Here is a 12,762-nt window from a genome sequence, read left to right on the forward strand (position 1 = left end):
TGACCTCCACATGCCAAAGTCATGTGTACTATAAAGTAGGATCTACATGGTGGGAGGAGAGCATGGGCTGCCACAAGCATGACCCCCACATGCCAGAGTCATGTGAACACACACATACACACACAGAATAAATAAATGTTAAGAGCCCAAAAACATGTCTGTCATTCACTGACAAGGCTGGGAATGCTGAGGGCACTGAGGCAGTCTGATGGGGCCAGAGCCATGACAGCGTGTCTCTGAACAGTGTCTCACATCTGAGAATATCAAGTCCAAGCAAAAATACAACCTCACGTATAGTTTCGCTCTTGTTTTTGAGATTTATTTATTATGTATACAGTGTTATGTCTACATACATGCCTGCAGGCCAGTAAAGGGCACCAGATCTCATCATCGATAGTTGTGAGTCACCTTGTGGTTGCTGGGAATTGAACTCAGGTTCTCTGGAAGAGCAGCCAGTGCTCTTAACCTTGGAGCTATCTCTCCAGCCCCCTCACTCTCATTTTGTCAATGCTACTTTCAAAGTGTTTCTGTCTCATCCCTATAATCCTAATCATTTTAAGTTATTGCTCATCGTTAAACAGATGTTCTTGGGAGTCAGGAGGTGGTGGTACACACCTTTAATCCCAGCACTAGGGAGGCAGAGGCAGGTGAATCTCTGTGAGTTTGAAGCCAGCCTGGTCTACAGAATTAGATCCAGGCCAGTCAGAACTACACAGGGAAACCCTGTTTTGAAAAACAAGCCGGGCATTGGTGGTGCACGCCTTTAATCTCAGCACTCAGGAGGCAGAGGCAGGTGGATCTCTGTGAGTTCGAGGCCAGCCTGGTCTACAGAGGGAGTTCCAGTCCAGGACAGCCTCCAAAACAATGCAGAGAAACTCTGCCTGAAAGAAAGAAAAACAAAACAATTAGGTTCTTGGAAGAGATAGTGATGGGGCCTTACTGTCTTCAGCACAGAACTAGGTCACGCACAGTGAGCATCTCTGTCCCTGTACCCACCCCACCCTGCTCCACACTCTTATCAGTCCCTGGATGAAGCAGGGTGGAGCAGGGAAAAGATCAAGGACTTGGGTTCATTTGTGCCTTGGCTTTTGGCCTTTCTCTTCATGGATTGCTTGGCTCCAAAGCACCTGTCACCCCAAGATAAACGGAGGTCTAAGGTCACTGATGCTCTGCAGGCCCACTGAGACTCTGCCTTAGTTTGAGTCAGGTTCTGTCTAAGTGGTGTTGGGGTCTGAAGACACAACTCCTTTTCTAAAGATTCCTTTACTTCCCTCCATTGTGTGGGCAGAACCAGGAGCCTTATTGGCTGGGGGGTCTTCCGGATCATGGTGACCTCACAAAGACTGTAAACCCAGCCTGGGCTTGTGGGGAGCCCAGGTAAGCTGAAGGGTGGTTTTGGAAAAGTACCAAGGGTGGGGTCAGCTTCCACAGCCTCCACAAGGCAGTTATTACCTTGACCCCAACCCCTGCTAGGTAAAAGTCTCCTGGTCTGACTATAATCCCACAGTTGTTAACGTCATACCTTTGGATTAAAGTTGACTTTTCTGTTGCCATGTGGATGCCCCAGGTGGAGGTAACACATTAGCAGCTCAAGGCTCACAGAAAGCTTAGCTATCTATCTTCAGAGTGGAGGGTGGGAGAACAGGGAAGGGGAGAGGGAACCGGGTAAGAAGTCAAAGAGTGGGTGTCAGAGACCGGGAGCGGGGTACAGAGGAGCTGGGCTAGAGTGCCTCCTCTTGTCACTCAGGGAGGATGGTGTATGGATGGACATCTGTGGGAGGCTGAGCGTGGCCCAAGGCGGATTGGGGGAAACCCAGGAAGGTGCTTTGTCCACAGAGGGAATCCTAGAATCTCTTTGGTGCTATGGGGGAAGTGTGGGTTGAGAAGCCGCCTCTGCCACTTGCTGGGGTCTTTACAAAAATCACTTTAGACAGTCTCAGTGTGCTAGTAAATAAGAGCAATGATATCTATCTTGAAGAGCTGTCATTCATTCATTCATTCATCTATCTGAATGTACCTGCTCTGCGCCGGGCACTGTGTTGTATTCTGGAAAAGCGGGAGTAAAAAGATGGGCAGACACCCAGTTCATGTTCTAGTATGGAGACATAAGAAAACAGAGGAAGAGGTTCCTCAACAGTATTTGGGATCTCAGGAAGATTTCCTGGGGAGGGAGACTTTGAAGCTGGTCTGGAATTTGACATGAGGCATGAGCCAGATGAAGGGCTTGAAGGTTGAGTGGGCAGCTGGGGGAAGTTCACAGGAAGGGGCAAGGCTTTGAGAGACTCTGCAGCAAGGGAGAACTCCAGCACATCAGAGGTGCCAGAGAAGCTGAGAAGAGTGGGTTCAAGGCAGGCCAGGGCAGGATGTGACTGGGGTGGTGGAGGGAACTACATGTGGCCTGAAGGCCCTGCTAAAAGAAACCCAGAGACCAGTGTGCAGACCCCTGGCTGTCATTCAAATTGCCACTCATCTGCAGGTAATACTCAAGATTTTTATTTTAAATGATGGCTGGGCGTGGTGGTGCACACCTTCAGTCCCAGCCCTCAGCTGCTCAGGCAGGAGGATCGCCAGTTTAAGGCCAGTCTAGGCTACATAGCAGTTTTAAAGGCAGCCTGGGTTGTATTGTGAAAACTAATCCAAACCAACCAACCAAGCATAAGGAAAAAACAAAGAAACAACACCTCTCTTACGGTTGCCACGGACTTTTCCAGCCTTCCCCCAGGGTCTCTCACTTTCTCTGAGTCTGTAGGCTTGCATTGTGTATTAATCAGGGACGTTTTCAGCCATTATTACTGTGAATGTTTTTCCACACCCTTTCCCCTTTTGAGACTCTAAGACTAGAAGGCTAGATACTTTGTTATTGTGTCCAAGAGTCTGCTATTTTCTCCTGCTGCTCATATTAAGTGTATTTTTATTTATTTATTTATTTTGGTTTTCTGAGACAGGGTTTCTCTGTATTGTTTTGGAGGCTGTCCTGAAACTTGATCTGTAGACCAGGCTGGCCTTTGAACTCACAGAGATCCGCCTGCCTCTGCCTCCTGAGTGCTAGGATTAAAGGCATGTGCCACCACGCCTGGCTTATTTTGTTTTTTGTAGATTTATTTATTGTTTATTGAGAAAAGGTCTCACTATGTAGTCCTAGCTGGAACTCACTCTGTAGACCAGGCTAGCCCCAAACTCACAGAGATGCTTTCACCTCTGCCTCCTGAGAGCTGTGTTTAAAGGCGTGCACCACACCCAGCTCTTTTCTTAGTTTTTCTTCTTGGGGCATGCAATCCAGTCAGGGCTGGAACTTGCTATGTATAAGAGAGAGACATCTGGTCCCCCTGCTTTCCTGGAATATAGGCCTGGACGACCATACCTAGACAGAGTTAGCAGATCTTAGTGATTTGTTCAGGATTCTGTCTTCTGTCTCTACTGCTGAGTCCATCAGACAAACTTTTCAAAACTCAGCTATGGGGGAGAAAAGGAAACGGGAATCAATGCTTAGAGAATGTGTTCCAGTGACACTGGAAGAACACATTCTAAGGAGTCGCATAGTGTATTTTACTTGTTTATTTTATTTATTTATTTTTGTTTGAGATAGGGTCATACTGTCTATCATAGGCTATCATTATGTAGCCTAGGCTGGACTCAAATTTATGGTCCATTCTCAGCCTCCTGGGCCTTGGGTGTCAATGCTCTCTCACCACTCACAGCTCTGAGAGGCTAGATCTTGTATTGAGTTCTGTTGGCTTGTTTTTTTAGACGTGGTCTCCCTATGTAGCCCAGCCTATCTTGGGACTCACTGGGTATTCCAAGCTGGCTTTGAACTCATGGTGCCATCCTACCATAGTTTACTGGTTCTGGGTTTACAGGTGTGCCCTAACATCCAGAGCTGTTTGTTAAATGCTCTTACACACACAGTAACACACTCATAGAGAGATCATTAGAACAGGAACATCCAGAGGGGAGATGTTTAATACTTTGGCTGTGATGATGATAGCCCATATGTATACATCAAAATACGTACATTTGTTTTTGTAGAGCAAGGTCTTGTGTAACCTAGGCTGGCTTTGAAGTCTGATCTTCCTGCCTCTCCACCCAAATGCTGGGGTTACAGATGTGTGAAAGTCCCTGTTCCTCTTTTTGTTAAAAGTTAATTTAAAAAATAATTTATGGAAATGAGTGCTTTGCTTCAATTATGTTTGTACAATGTGTGCATGCAGTGTCTGCAAAGGCCAGAAGAGGCATCAGATCACCTGAACTGGATATGGTATGTGTGTGTGTGTGTGTGTGTGTGTGTGTGTGTGTGGTGAATGCATGTGTGGCACCTGTGTATATGACATAGAAAAAGATCAAGCACAAACGTAGGTCCCTTGTCAAGTAAAAGGAGGAGGACAAATGGTGGGTACAAAGTCAAGACCAGGGCTTTGGCAAGGAACTCAAAATCAAGGAGCCCCACCCCTTTCAACCCCTTGGCTACAGGTAAAATAGTTTTTGGAGGTGATGGTAAGGCTATTCTTCCTGTTTTGCCGGACCCAGGTGTTAGAAATGCAGATGGATTCCCCTGGGCACCAAGGTCCTGATTTCCCTTTGCCACAGCCTCTAACAAAAAGGAATAGAAGGATAACATAGGAAAGCCTTCTGCAGACCTCACACTCCCTGCAGACGCCGTTAGGGCAATGACTCTATAGGACAGGGAGCTACTGAAGAGCCCAGAGCCAGTGGGGGAGAAGTCTCTTGTCCAGGTTCATTCACTTTGATCTATGAACTGGGGACTACGTGACTTCAAGTGTATGGCCCTTCCAAAGCCAAGCCATACAGATGCAGGTCGGTGGAATGGACAAATGATTTAGAGAACCAGTACATGAGTGAATAAGAAATGAATGGAAAGGAAAGCAAGCTAGTGAAAGAACGGATGAGCAAAACAAGAAGGTACACCGAGACCCCAAATATACCAAGCGCTTTCCATGCTCGGGTGCTATTGCAGACATAAATCATCAGGGAACAAGGCAGCGGTAGTTCCTGGGGCATTGCGTGCTTGCCTAGTAGGGAAGCCAGATGTGTGTGCCAGGAAAGGGGAAGCCAGCAAGATGCTCTGAGAGCTTACAGGTGGTCCTGTTTAGGGGGCCTACACGGGTGCGGCTTTAAGTGGTAGCTGAGATAGGGAAATGGAAGAGATGCCCAGTCTGTGGGAGGCCCAGACCTGGGACTGATGCGGCTCTGGAACCAGGCTGGCGGGAAGGCTTCTCTCTCAAGGAAAAAGCTTCTCTTTACAGAGGGGGCTTAAGGAGGGCCACACGGGGTGATGCAGAAGAGGCCTTTAGGTTCTGCTAACAACTGGTGACTGTTCCAAGGACAACAGGAAGCCATTGATGAGTTTAGTGGGGGCACAGAGATGGTCTCGTTCTCTCTTTCCCTGACTTGATTTCCTTTGTATGTCTTCCCAGGGGCCCACTCCTGCTTAAGAACACCATGCTGGCAGGTGAGCTGCTCTTATAGATTCTATAGGGGGAGGGTGACTCAGGGATAGGGTCAGGAGGCAGGGGACTGGGGAATTCACCCACAGTTAGATTGCTAGGCAAGGAGCTTCCATCTTAGTAACTGTTGGGTGCTCTCTTGTTAGGTTATAGGGTGCTCTGCTAAGGGACCTCTGAGGCTCTGAGCTGTGACCACATGCAGAATAATTCTAATGACTTAGGGATTTGTCCCAAGATTCAGGGATCCTTGTTGGTGAACTGAGGTCAACATGGGCCTGACTGAGTATTGGATAACTCATAACAAAGTACTTTATTCTTTCCTTCAACTTTTAAGTGGGAGAGATCGCTCATTTTCCTGTTAATAGACTGACTTGTGTGCCTGGCACTGTCTGGGAGTTGGAGATGCTCTGGGATCTGGGATACTCACAGTTCCCCACCCCTCCATTCTCCATTTTCTTTCCCCCTTTCCTCCCTTCTGTCATGTTCTCTCTCTGTCTCTGTCTCTCTGTTTCTGTCTCTCTGTCTCTCCCTCCTTCCCTCCCTCCCTCTCTTTCCCTCTCTCTCTCTCTCTCTTTCATTTTTGGAGACAGGCTGGTCTTGAACTATCCTCCCACCTCAGCCTCCTAAGTTCTGGGGTTACAAGGCGTGAGCCTCCGTGTCTCGCTAGAATAACTGCAGTTCTTGACACCTAGAACTTGCATCTAACAGGGCTCAGTCAGTCGTTAGAATGAAGAGGGATGAGTATTTTGGTGGGAGATTTGAGAATGGCAAGGCACAGTCAAAGGCAGTGTGTTTGTTCAGAACACAAAGTGGGGGGGTCACAGGATGTGGTCAGGGAGGTCCCTATCCATGGCATGGAACAGAGTGAGAAGGGCACTGATGTGAGACGGAGCTAGAAGGAATGGAACAGCACGGTGGGGGCCATAGGACAGGGTTCTAGCAGGCTGCGTTCATCTTCCCTCTCAGGAGTGCTGCAGGGAGCCCCACAGTCAGCAGAAGGGACAGTGGCATTAAGAATCCTGCAGAGTGAACATGGCCCTGAGTCCGGGCGCTAGTCTCATTCTCCATGAAGACCTCCAGAAGACGCCGAGTCCCAGCTCCTGTGAGGCTCCAGGAGTAATGTCCACCACCATGCCTAGGCCCACCCCAGACATGGCCCTTGCTCCTCTCCCGGCACGTGGCTTGGCTGTCACTCCAGTCCTTCATCCAGTTCTGAGTCCTGACCCAGAGGGAGCCCCTGGCCTAGTATGTAATGACATTTCCAGCCCCAGCGCCAGTGGAGTCACAGCTCCAGCCTCCATCCAGATCAACAGCTGCTCTGTGGACACTACAGGCCAGAGTGTGAATCACATCGCCGGGCCCAACTCACCAGGGACTCTCAGCCCAGACTCACAACCAACTGGAAGTCCCAGCTCTACCCAGGCCACTATTTTAAGTCCAGAGAATCATCCTAGGCCATACTCTGAGGATGTCCCCAAGTCCCTCTCAAACAAGGTTTTTGATTTGGGCCAGAGTAACTCTAATCCATCCAGGCCAGAGCCAAACCTATTTGTAAGGGCTCTTTCCAGGGATGCGCTGGTCCGGAGTCAGAGCATCTCCAGGCAGGGCTCACAGGTGCCTCTTCTCCTAGCCTCCAACACTTCCTTGGACCGTATGCGCTCTGGGAACAACTCCAAGGTGAACTTGGGTCTAGTCTCCAGCCCAAATGAGTCTATCACATTGACTTCACGAACTATTTTTGCATCTGTTTCCAAAGAAGCCTTGAGTGCACCCTGGAACACAGGCTCTAAGGGGTCCATCAATATGATTTCCAGCAGCCAACCCAGGTCTGGTTTAAATGTGACTGTCACTCAGGCCTCACGTGTCAGCATGATCCCTGGTTCCAGTGAAGGTCTCAGCCTGCACTCCAGTGCCCGAATACCCAACTCCACACTCTCTCCATCATCCTGCATGACCCTGGTCCTGGGCTCTGAGTCCCTGAGCATAGACTCCAGCTTCCTGGTAAGCGACACCTCCACCTTGACCCTGAGCAGCCAGCGAGATTATTCTGAGGACAACAGCATCCGCACCATGCCCCTAGAGGAGAATCTGGGGAAGTGGGACAGCCTGCAGGGCGCCACGGCTTTCGGCAGCCCTCCTGAGGGTGAGTCGAGAAGAGGAGAAGGAAAACTCTAGGCTTAGCATGATCTCCTCTATAGAGATTTCAAGAATCCACTCAGGCTCTGACTTCTGGAGCCAATGTCTCCTTCCTGATATGCAAGAGGTCTGCTGTTGTATATTCTCTCAGTTGGTATTTCTTTCATATTTTTTGGAGACAGGGTCTCCTGTAGTTCAGGCTGGTCTCGAACTTGATATGTGCTGGAGGATGAACATGAGTTCAGATCTTCCTGCTGTCCCATTTCAAGTGGATTACAGGTGTGTGCCACCACATCTGGATCAATCAATCTTTCTTTGTTTGTTCCTGTACCAATGCCATATTGTGATTGTGTGTGCATGTGTGTGTGTGTGTATGTGTGTGTGTGTGGGGTGTGTGTGTGTGTGTGTGTGTGTGTGTGTGTTGGGAGCCATCCATCTGTGATTTGAGACCACTAGGATCTTTGACTGGCCTGGAGCTCACTGAGTAGGCTAGAGATTGGCTGGCTGGGGAAGCTCAGGGATCCACCTATCTCTGACCTCCAGCTATTGAGATTACAAACACAGACTACCAATATCAGTTTTTTCCATGGTTCTGAGGACCGAACCCAGGTCCTCATGGTTATGTAACAAGAGCTTTACTGACTGAGCTGTCTCCTCAACCCCTAGATTGTGATTTGAAATGTTATCATGACACCTAGGCTTGGTGGCGCAGGTTGTGACCCTGGCACTCAAGAGATGAAGGCAGACAGAGTAAGATCATGTGACCTGCCCGGGTTATATAGCAAGTTCAGGACCATGTTGTGCTATGAGACTGTCTCAGCAAAGTAAAAACTAAGCAAGCAAAGAAACCCATGGCTTTGTATGCATATCTGCCAGGGTGCGAAGCCATTCTTAAAACCCCACTCTAATTCATTAGTCATTTGTAACCCTTCATTCCCTCATACACTTTCACTAACTTGTTGTTTTGAGACGGTCTTGCTGTGTAGTTCATGCTGGCCTCAAACTTGCAATCCCTCGTCTCTATCTTCCAGGAGTGAGGTCACAGGAACATGCCACACCTGGGCCTTGAAGACTTTATTTTAAATTCATTAATACATTTCTGGTGCTAAGAATTGAATCTAGGGCCTTGGGGTGTGTTAGGCAAGTGTCCTGCTCACTGAGCTACATCCCAAGTAGAGTGGCCCTTTATGATTGGCTTATTCAACACAACAAAGCCTTTTCAAGTTTCACTCATACTGTAGCATGGGACAGTACTTCATTATTTCTCAGGGTCTCATTCTGTAGCCCAGGCTAATCTGAAATTCTCTAGTATCTTCATGAGTCTAGATTTGCAGCAGTCCTCCTGCTTCAGGTCTCCCAAATGCTGGGATTACAAGAATGAGCCACACCGATGGTGGCGCACGCCTTTAATCCCAGCACTCGGGAGGCAGAAGCAGGCGGATCTCTGTGAGTTCGAGACCAGCCTGGTCTACAAGAGCTAGTTCCAGGACAGCCTCCAAAGCCACAGAGAAACCCTGTTGAAAAAACAAACAAACAAACAAACAAACAAAGAATGAGTCACCATACCTGTCTTTAATTTAAAAAATTAAATTATAAAGTGATAGAACACTTGCATAGTGCATGCAAGACCTGGGATTCTTTACTCAGAGGAGAGAGAGAGAGAGAGAGAGAGAGAGAGAGAGAGAGAGAGAGAGAGAGAGAGAGAGAGAGAGGAGAGGAGAGGAGAGAGGGACAGAGGAGAGAGAGAGAAAGAAGGGAGAGAGGGAGAAGAGTGATGTAGGACAGAGGAAGAGAGAAAGGGGAGAGGGAGAGGAGAGGGAAATATTTTTTTAATTTATACAGGGTTTTACTCTATAGCCCAGGTTGGCTTGGAACTCATGATCCTGCTACTTTAGCCTATTGAATTCTGGGCTTCTAGGTGTGTACTACCATGCCTGACTGTTCACTTTTATTAGGGACACCTAGAACAGTGTGCTCATAGAGTATGCACATGTTACACGCGTGTCTGTTGTATGTATGTGCTTATGTATGTGTTGGGGCTGATTTGAACTCAGATTCCCATGCTTGTATGGCAGGCATTTTACTAACTGAACCATCTCCCCAGCTTTAAATGTTTGTTTGTTGGTTTTTTAAATACACATATGTATAAGTGGTGTGTGCGCATGTATGTGCCTGTTCACATGTGTGTGGGTACACATGCATTTTGATGGCGGAGGCTGACATCCGGAGTCTTTCTTGATTGCTCTTTGTCTTCTTCCTTGAAGCCGGGTCAATCGATTGAGCACAGAGGTTGCCTAGCTAACCAGCTTCCTCCAGGGATCCCTTCCCCACCGTCTGAGACTCTTACTGTCAGGCCACCATACCCATCCTGCATTTGTGTGGGTGCTGGGGATCTGAACTCAGCCAGTGCTTTATCCATGGGGCTGTCTTCAGCCCCTTAATGTTTCAAAAATCACTTATAAAAGCATACAGAATAGTCGAAAGCACATCATTAAAATCTTTCTTTTCCCTGAGTCACTTGATAGTAGGCTGCCAAGTGGTGCCCCATCATCCCTAAATTTTCAACACATTTCTTAACGACAACAACAAAAAGCACAAAATACAACCACTGTAAACAAGGCATTAATACTTATGTCTCTTCACCGGATTCTTACCCCCTCCCTATTCAAGTGTGGCCAACTCTCCCAGCACTCTTTGCCCAGGCTCCAGTTCAGAGGCTTGTCAATCTGTCTGTCCTGTTCTGCTTCCTCCTGTTCATGGTCTTCCCTGCCATTCATTTCCTTGATGCATGTAGGGCTGGGGAGGTTCAGGGCCTGCAGCACTGGCAGAAAGAGCTGGGCAGCCATGCTGGCTTTCTCACTGCGCCCCCTCTGGCGGCTCATGGTCCTAATTCATCATCTGATGGGGGGGCTGCCCTGAGGCTCTCCACTGGATAGCCATTGTGTTTTCCTTGTAACGTCTCATGGTAAGGGGGCTTTGAAAACACATAACTATCCCATTCCTCCAAAATTTCAACTTATGGATGCGTTTATTTGTGTCATTTTTCTAGTCTATTTAAGGGCTATAAACCAGTTGCTATCATTAGTTATGTTGATAAGATTTCCTTAGTTTGACCAACACAACTTCCTCCAGGTAAGTATGAATATTTCTCCATTCTCCTTCATCCTTTCTTGTTTTCTGGGGCCAGATGTCCCAGGCTCAGCCAGGACTTCCCTGGGACCTGCCATTTCTCCTAGGAACCTTACTTAGAAGCCAATGTTTTGGACCAGTTGTGTTCTCTTCCCTGTTGGCTCAGCCTTCCAGCAGCCTCTGGCATCTCAGCTACCAGAGATCCTCCTGAATCCCAGAACTCCCCAACCCTGGTGGCTTTGACCTCAGGTGGATCTGTGTCCTGAAACAGAAAGCTTTTATTAACCCTCCTTAGCTAAGTACCCATCACTGGTCCTGTCAGTTAGGGGAATGGGGCACTCTTATTGGCCAAGCTTGGGTTGCAGACCAATCACTCTTTGAAAAGGACAAAGGGTGGGGCTTTACCTAATGGCTGGGAATAGAGACCTCTAAGAAAGACAGGGCCTCTTTCGCCAAAGCAAGGTGAGGGATCTGGGCTGAGAAAACAGCGATCAGACACTGTCACACGTGTCTATTGATGGGATAAGCCCTGAAGGACAGGAACAGGGTGTTCCGGCATGCTTTCTCTTATCCAGAGGCCAGGAGAAGCCTCTGAGGGGAGTGTCAGGTAAGGTGAGGTCTGAAAATGGGATCCCTGGGGAACAGCAGCTGGAGTAGCAAAAATCACCTGACCAGAAGCTTGCCTGGAACTGGACAGAGGCCAGTATAGACAGAGCAGGGATGGAGGAGAGCAGGGAGATAAATCTGGGGAGGTGGATAGGGAGACCAGCCAGGCAGGGCCACGATAGCAAGATCAATGACATGACATGGAGTTTCACTGCAGGCTTCTAGGGAGGGTCCGTGGCACGAGCTGATTTACGTTTTCCCAAGCTTTGTCGGTCTGATGAAGGAGTGAGGACTGGAGGGATGCACTGGGGAGGAGGGATGGGAGTACGGCATCCTGAGGACACCATGCTCTATTCCCCCTCCTTCACTGAACCTGTGACGTGCAGGAACCTCTGAAGCCGTGGAGGTCAACGTGCTGGAGAAGAAAGACGATGACAAGACAGCGCTGGTATGCTCAACTCCTGGCCCACTCCCCTTTCCCCTCCTTCCCCCCTCCCTTTCCTGCCCAACTCCTGGCCCACTCCCATTCCTCTCCTTCCCCCCTCCCTTTCCTGCCCTCCTCGCCCACCCTCCTCTTTTCAGGTAGAGTCTTGATGTTTAACCTTGGTTAGTCTGGAATTTGGTATGTAGAACAGCTTGGCATCAAGCTTGTAGCAATCCTCCTGTCTCTGCCTCCGGGATGGTATGTGTCAGCACACCCTGTCCTGGTTGGTCCCGCCCACCCCTTTATGGCATCTCCTCTCTCTCCTGGGAACCCCATGCCATCTGACATTCTGAGTGCTCTCCAGCTCCTCCTGTTGCTCATTCCCCCCGTTTTAGTTTCCTTTGTGCCATTGTGACCGAAAGACCCGGTGGAGACAGTTTAGGGGGAAAGGGTCATTTTGGCTCATGTTTCCAGAAGGTTTCTGGCCATTACGGTGGGGGGGGGCAGGGCAGAACAGTGGGTTAATGGCAGTCAGAGTGTGTGGCAGGCTCCACACATCTAGGAGACAGGGAGAGTAAGGCAGGAAGTGGGCTAGTGACTGACTTCCTCCACTCAGGCCCTACCTCCTAAGGGACCCAAGGCCTCGCCTCATAGTGTCACTAGCTTCAAACGTGAGCAGGGGGAGACATTTCAGACTCAAATCACAGCAGTCTCCCCCATGAGAGTCTTCCGCAGGCCAGGCATCTTTGTCTGTCTTATAGCTGAGCCTCCCGCATGCAGAGCAGTGCTTGGCGCATAGTAGGTTCTAAATAAAAGTCTTTAACAACTGAGTGACTTTGTGGGAGGGGCTCTGAAAGGGACAGAAAGGCCAGCAATAGCTTTGCTTAGTACACGGACAGGCCTGACCCAGGTCTGGGCTGTGTAGCAGAGAAGGCCAGGCCAGTAGGGGCCGACGTAAGCGTGACACAAATGTGGGTGTGGAGGAATGGGAGTCAGGAGCAGTGT

The 12,762-nt window shown here is 48.9% G+C and overlaps 1 protein-coding gene across 1 annotated transcript in view; it reads left to right on the forward strand.

Annotated features, from left to right (window-relative positions):
- Positions 1-5,426: 5,426 nt before the first annotated feature.
- The window catches only part of Mroh7 (maestro heat like repeat family member 7), a 39,149-nt gene continuing 31,813 nt past the window's right edge, over positions 5,427-12,762 (forward strand). The window contains exons 1-3 of the mRNA XM_005072176.4: positions 5,427-5,467; positions 6,429-7,605; positions 11,720-11,781. Coding sequence (XP_005072233.1) covers positions 6,495-7,605; positions 11,720-11,781 — 1,173 coding nt within the window. The 5' untranslated portion in view covers positions 5,427-5,467; positions 6,429-6,494. The remainder of the gene's footprint in view (positions 5,468-6,428; positions 7,606-11,719; positions 11,782-12,762) is intronic.

The sequence above is a fragment of the Mesocricetus auratus genome, unplaced genomic scaffold, assembly GCF_017639785.1.
Source record: "Mesocricetus auratus isolate SY011 unplaced genomic scaffold, BCM_Maur_2.0 Super-Scaffold_100014, whole genome shotgun sequence".
NCBI lineage: Eukaryota > Metazoa > Chordata > Mammalia > Rodentia > Cricetidae > Mesocricetus > Mesocricetus auratus.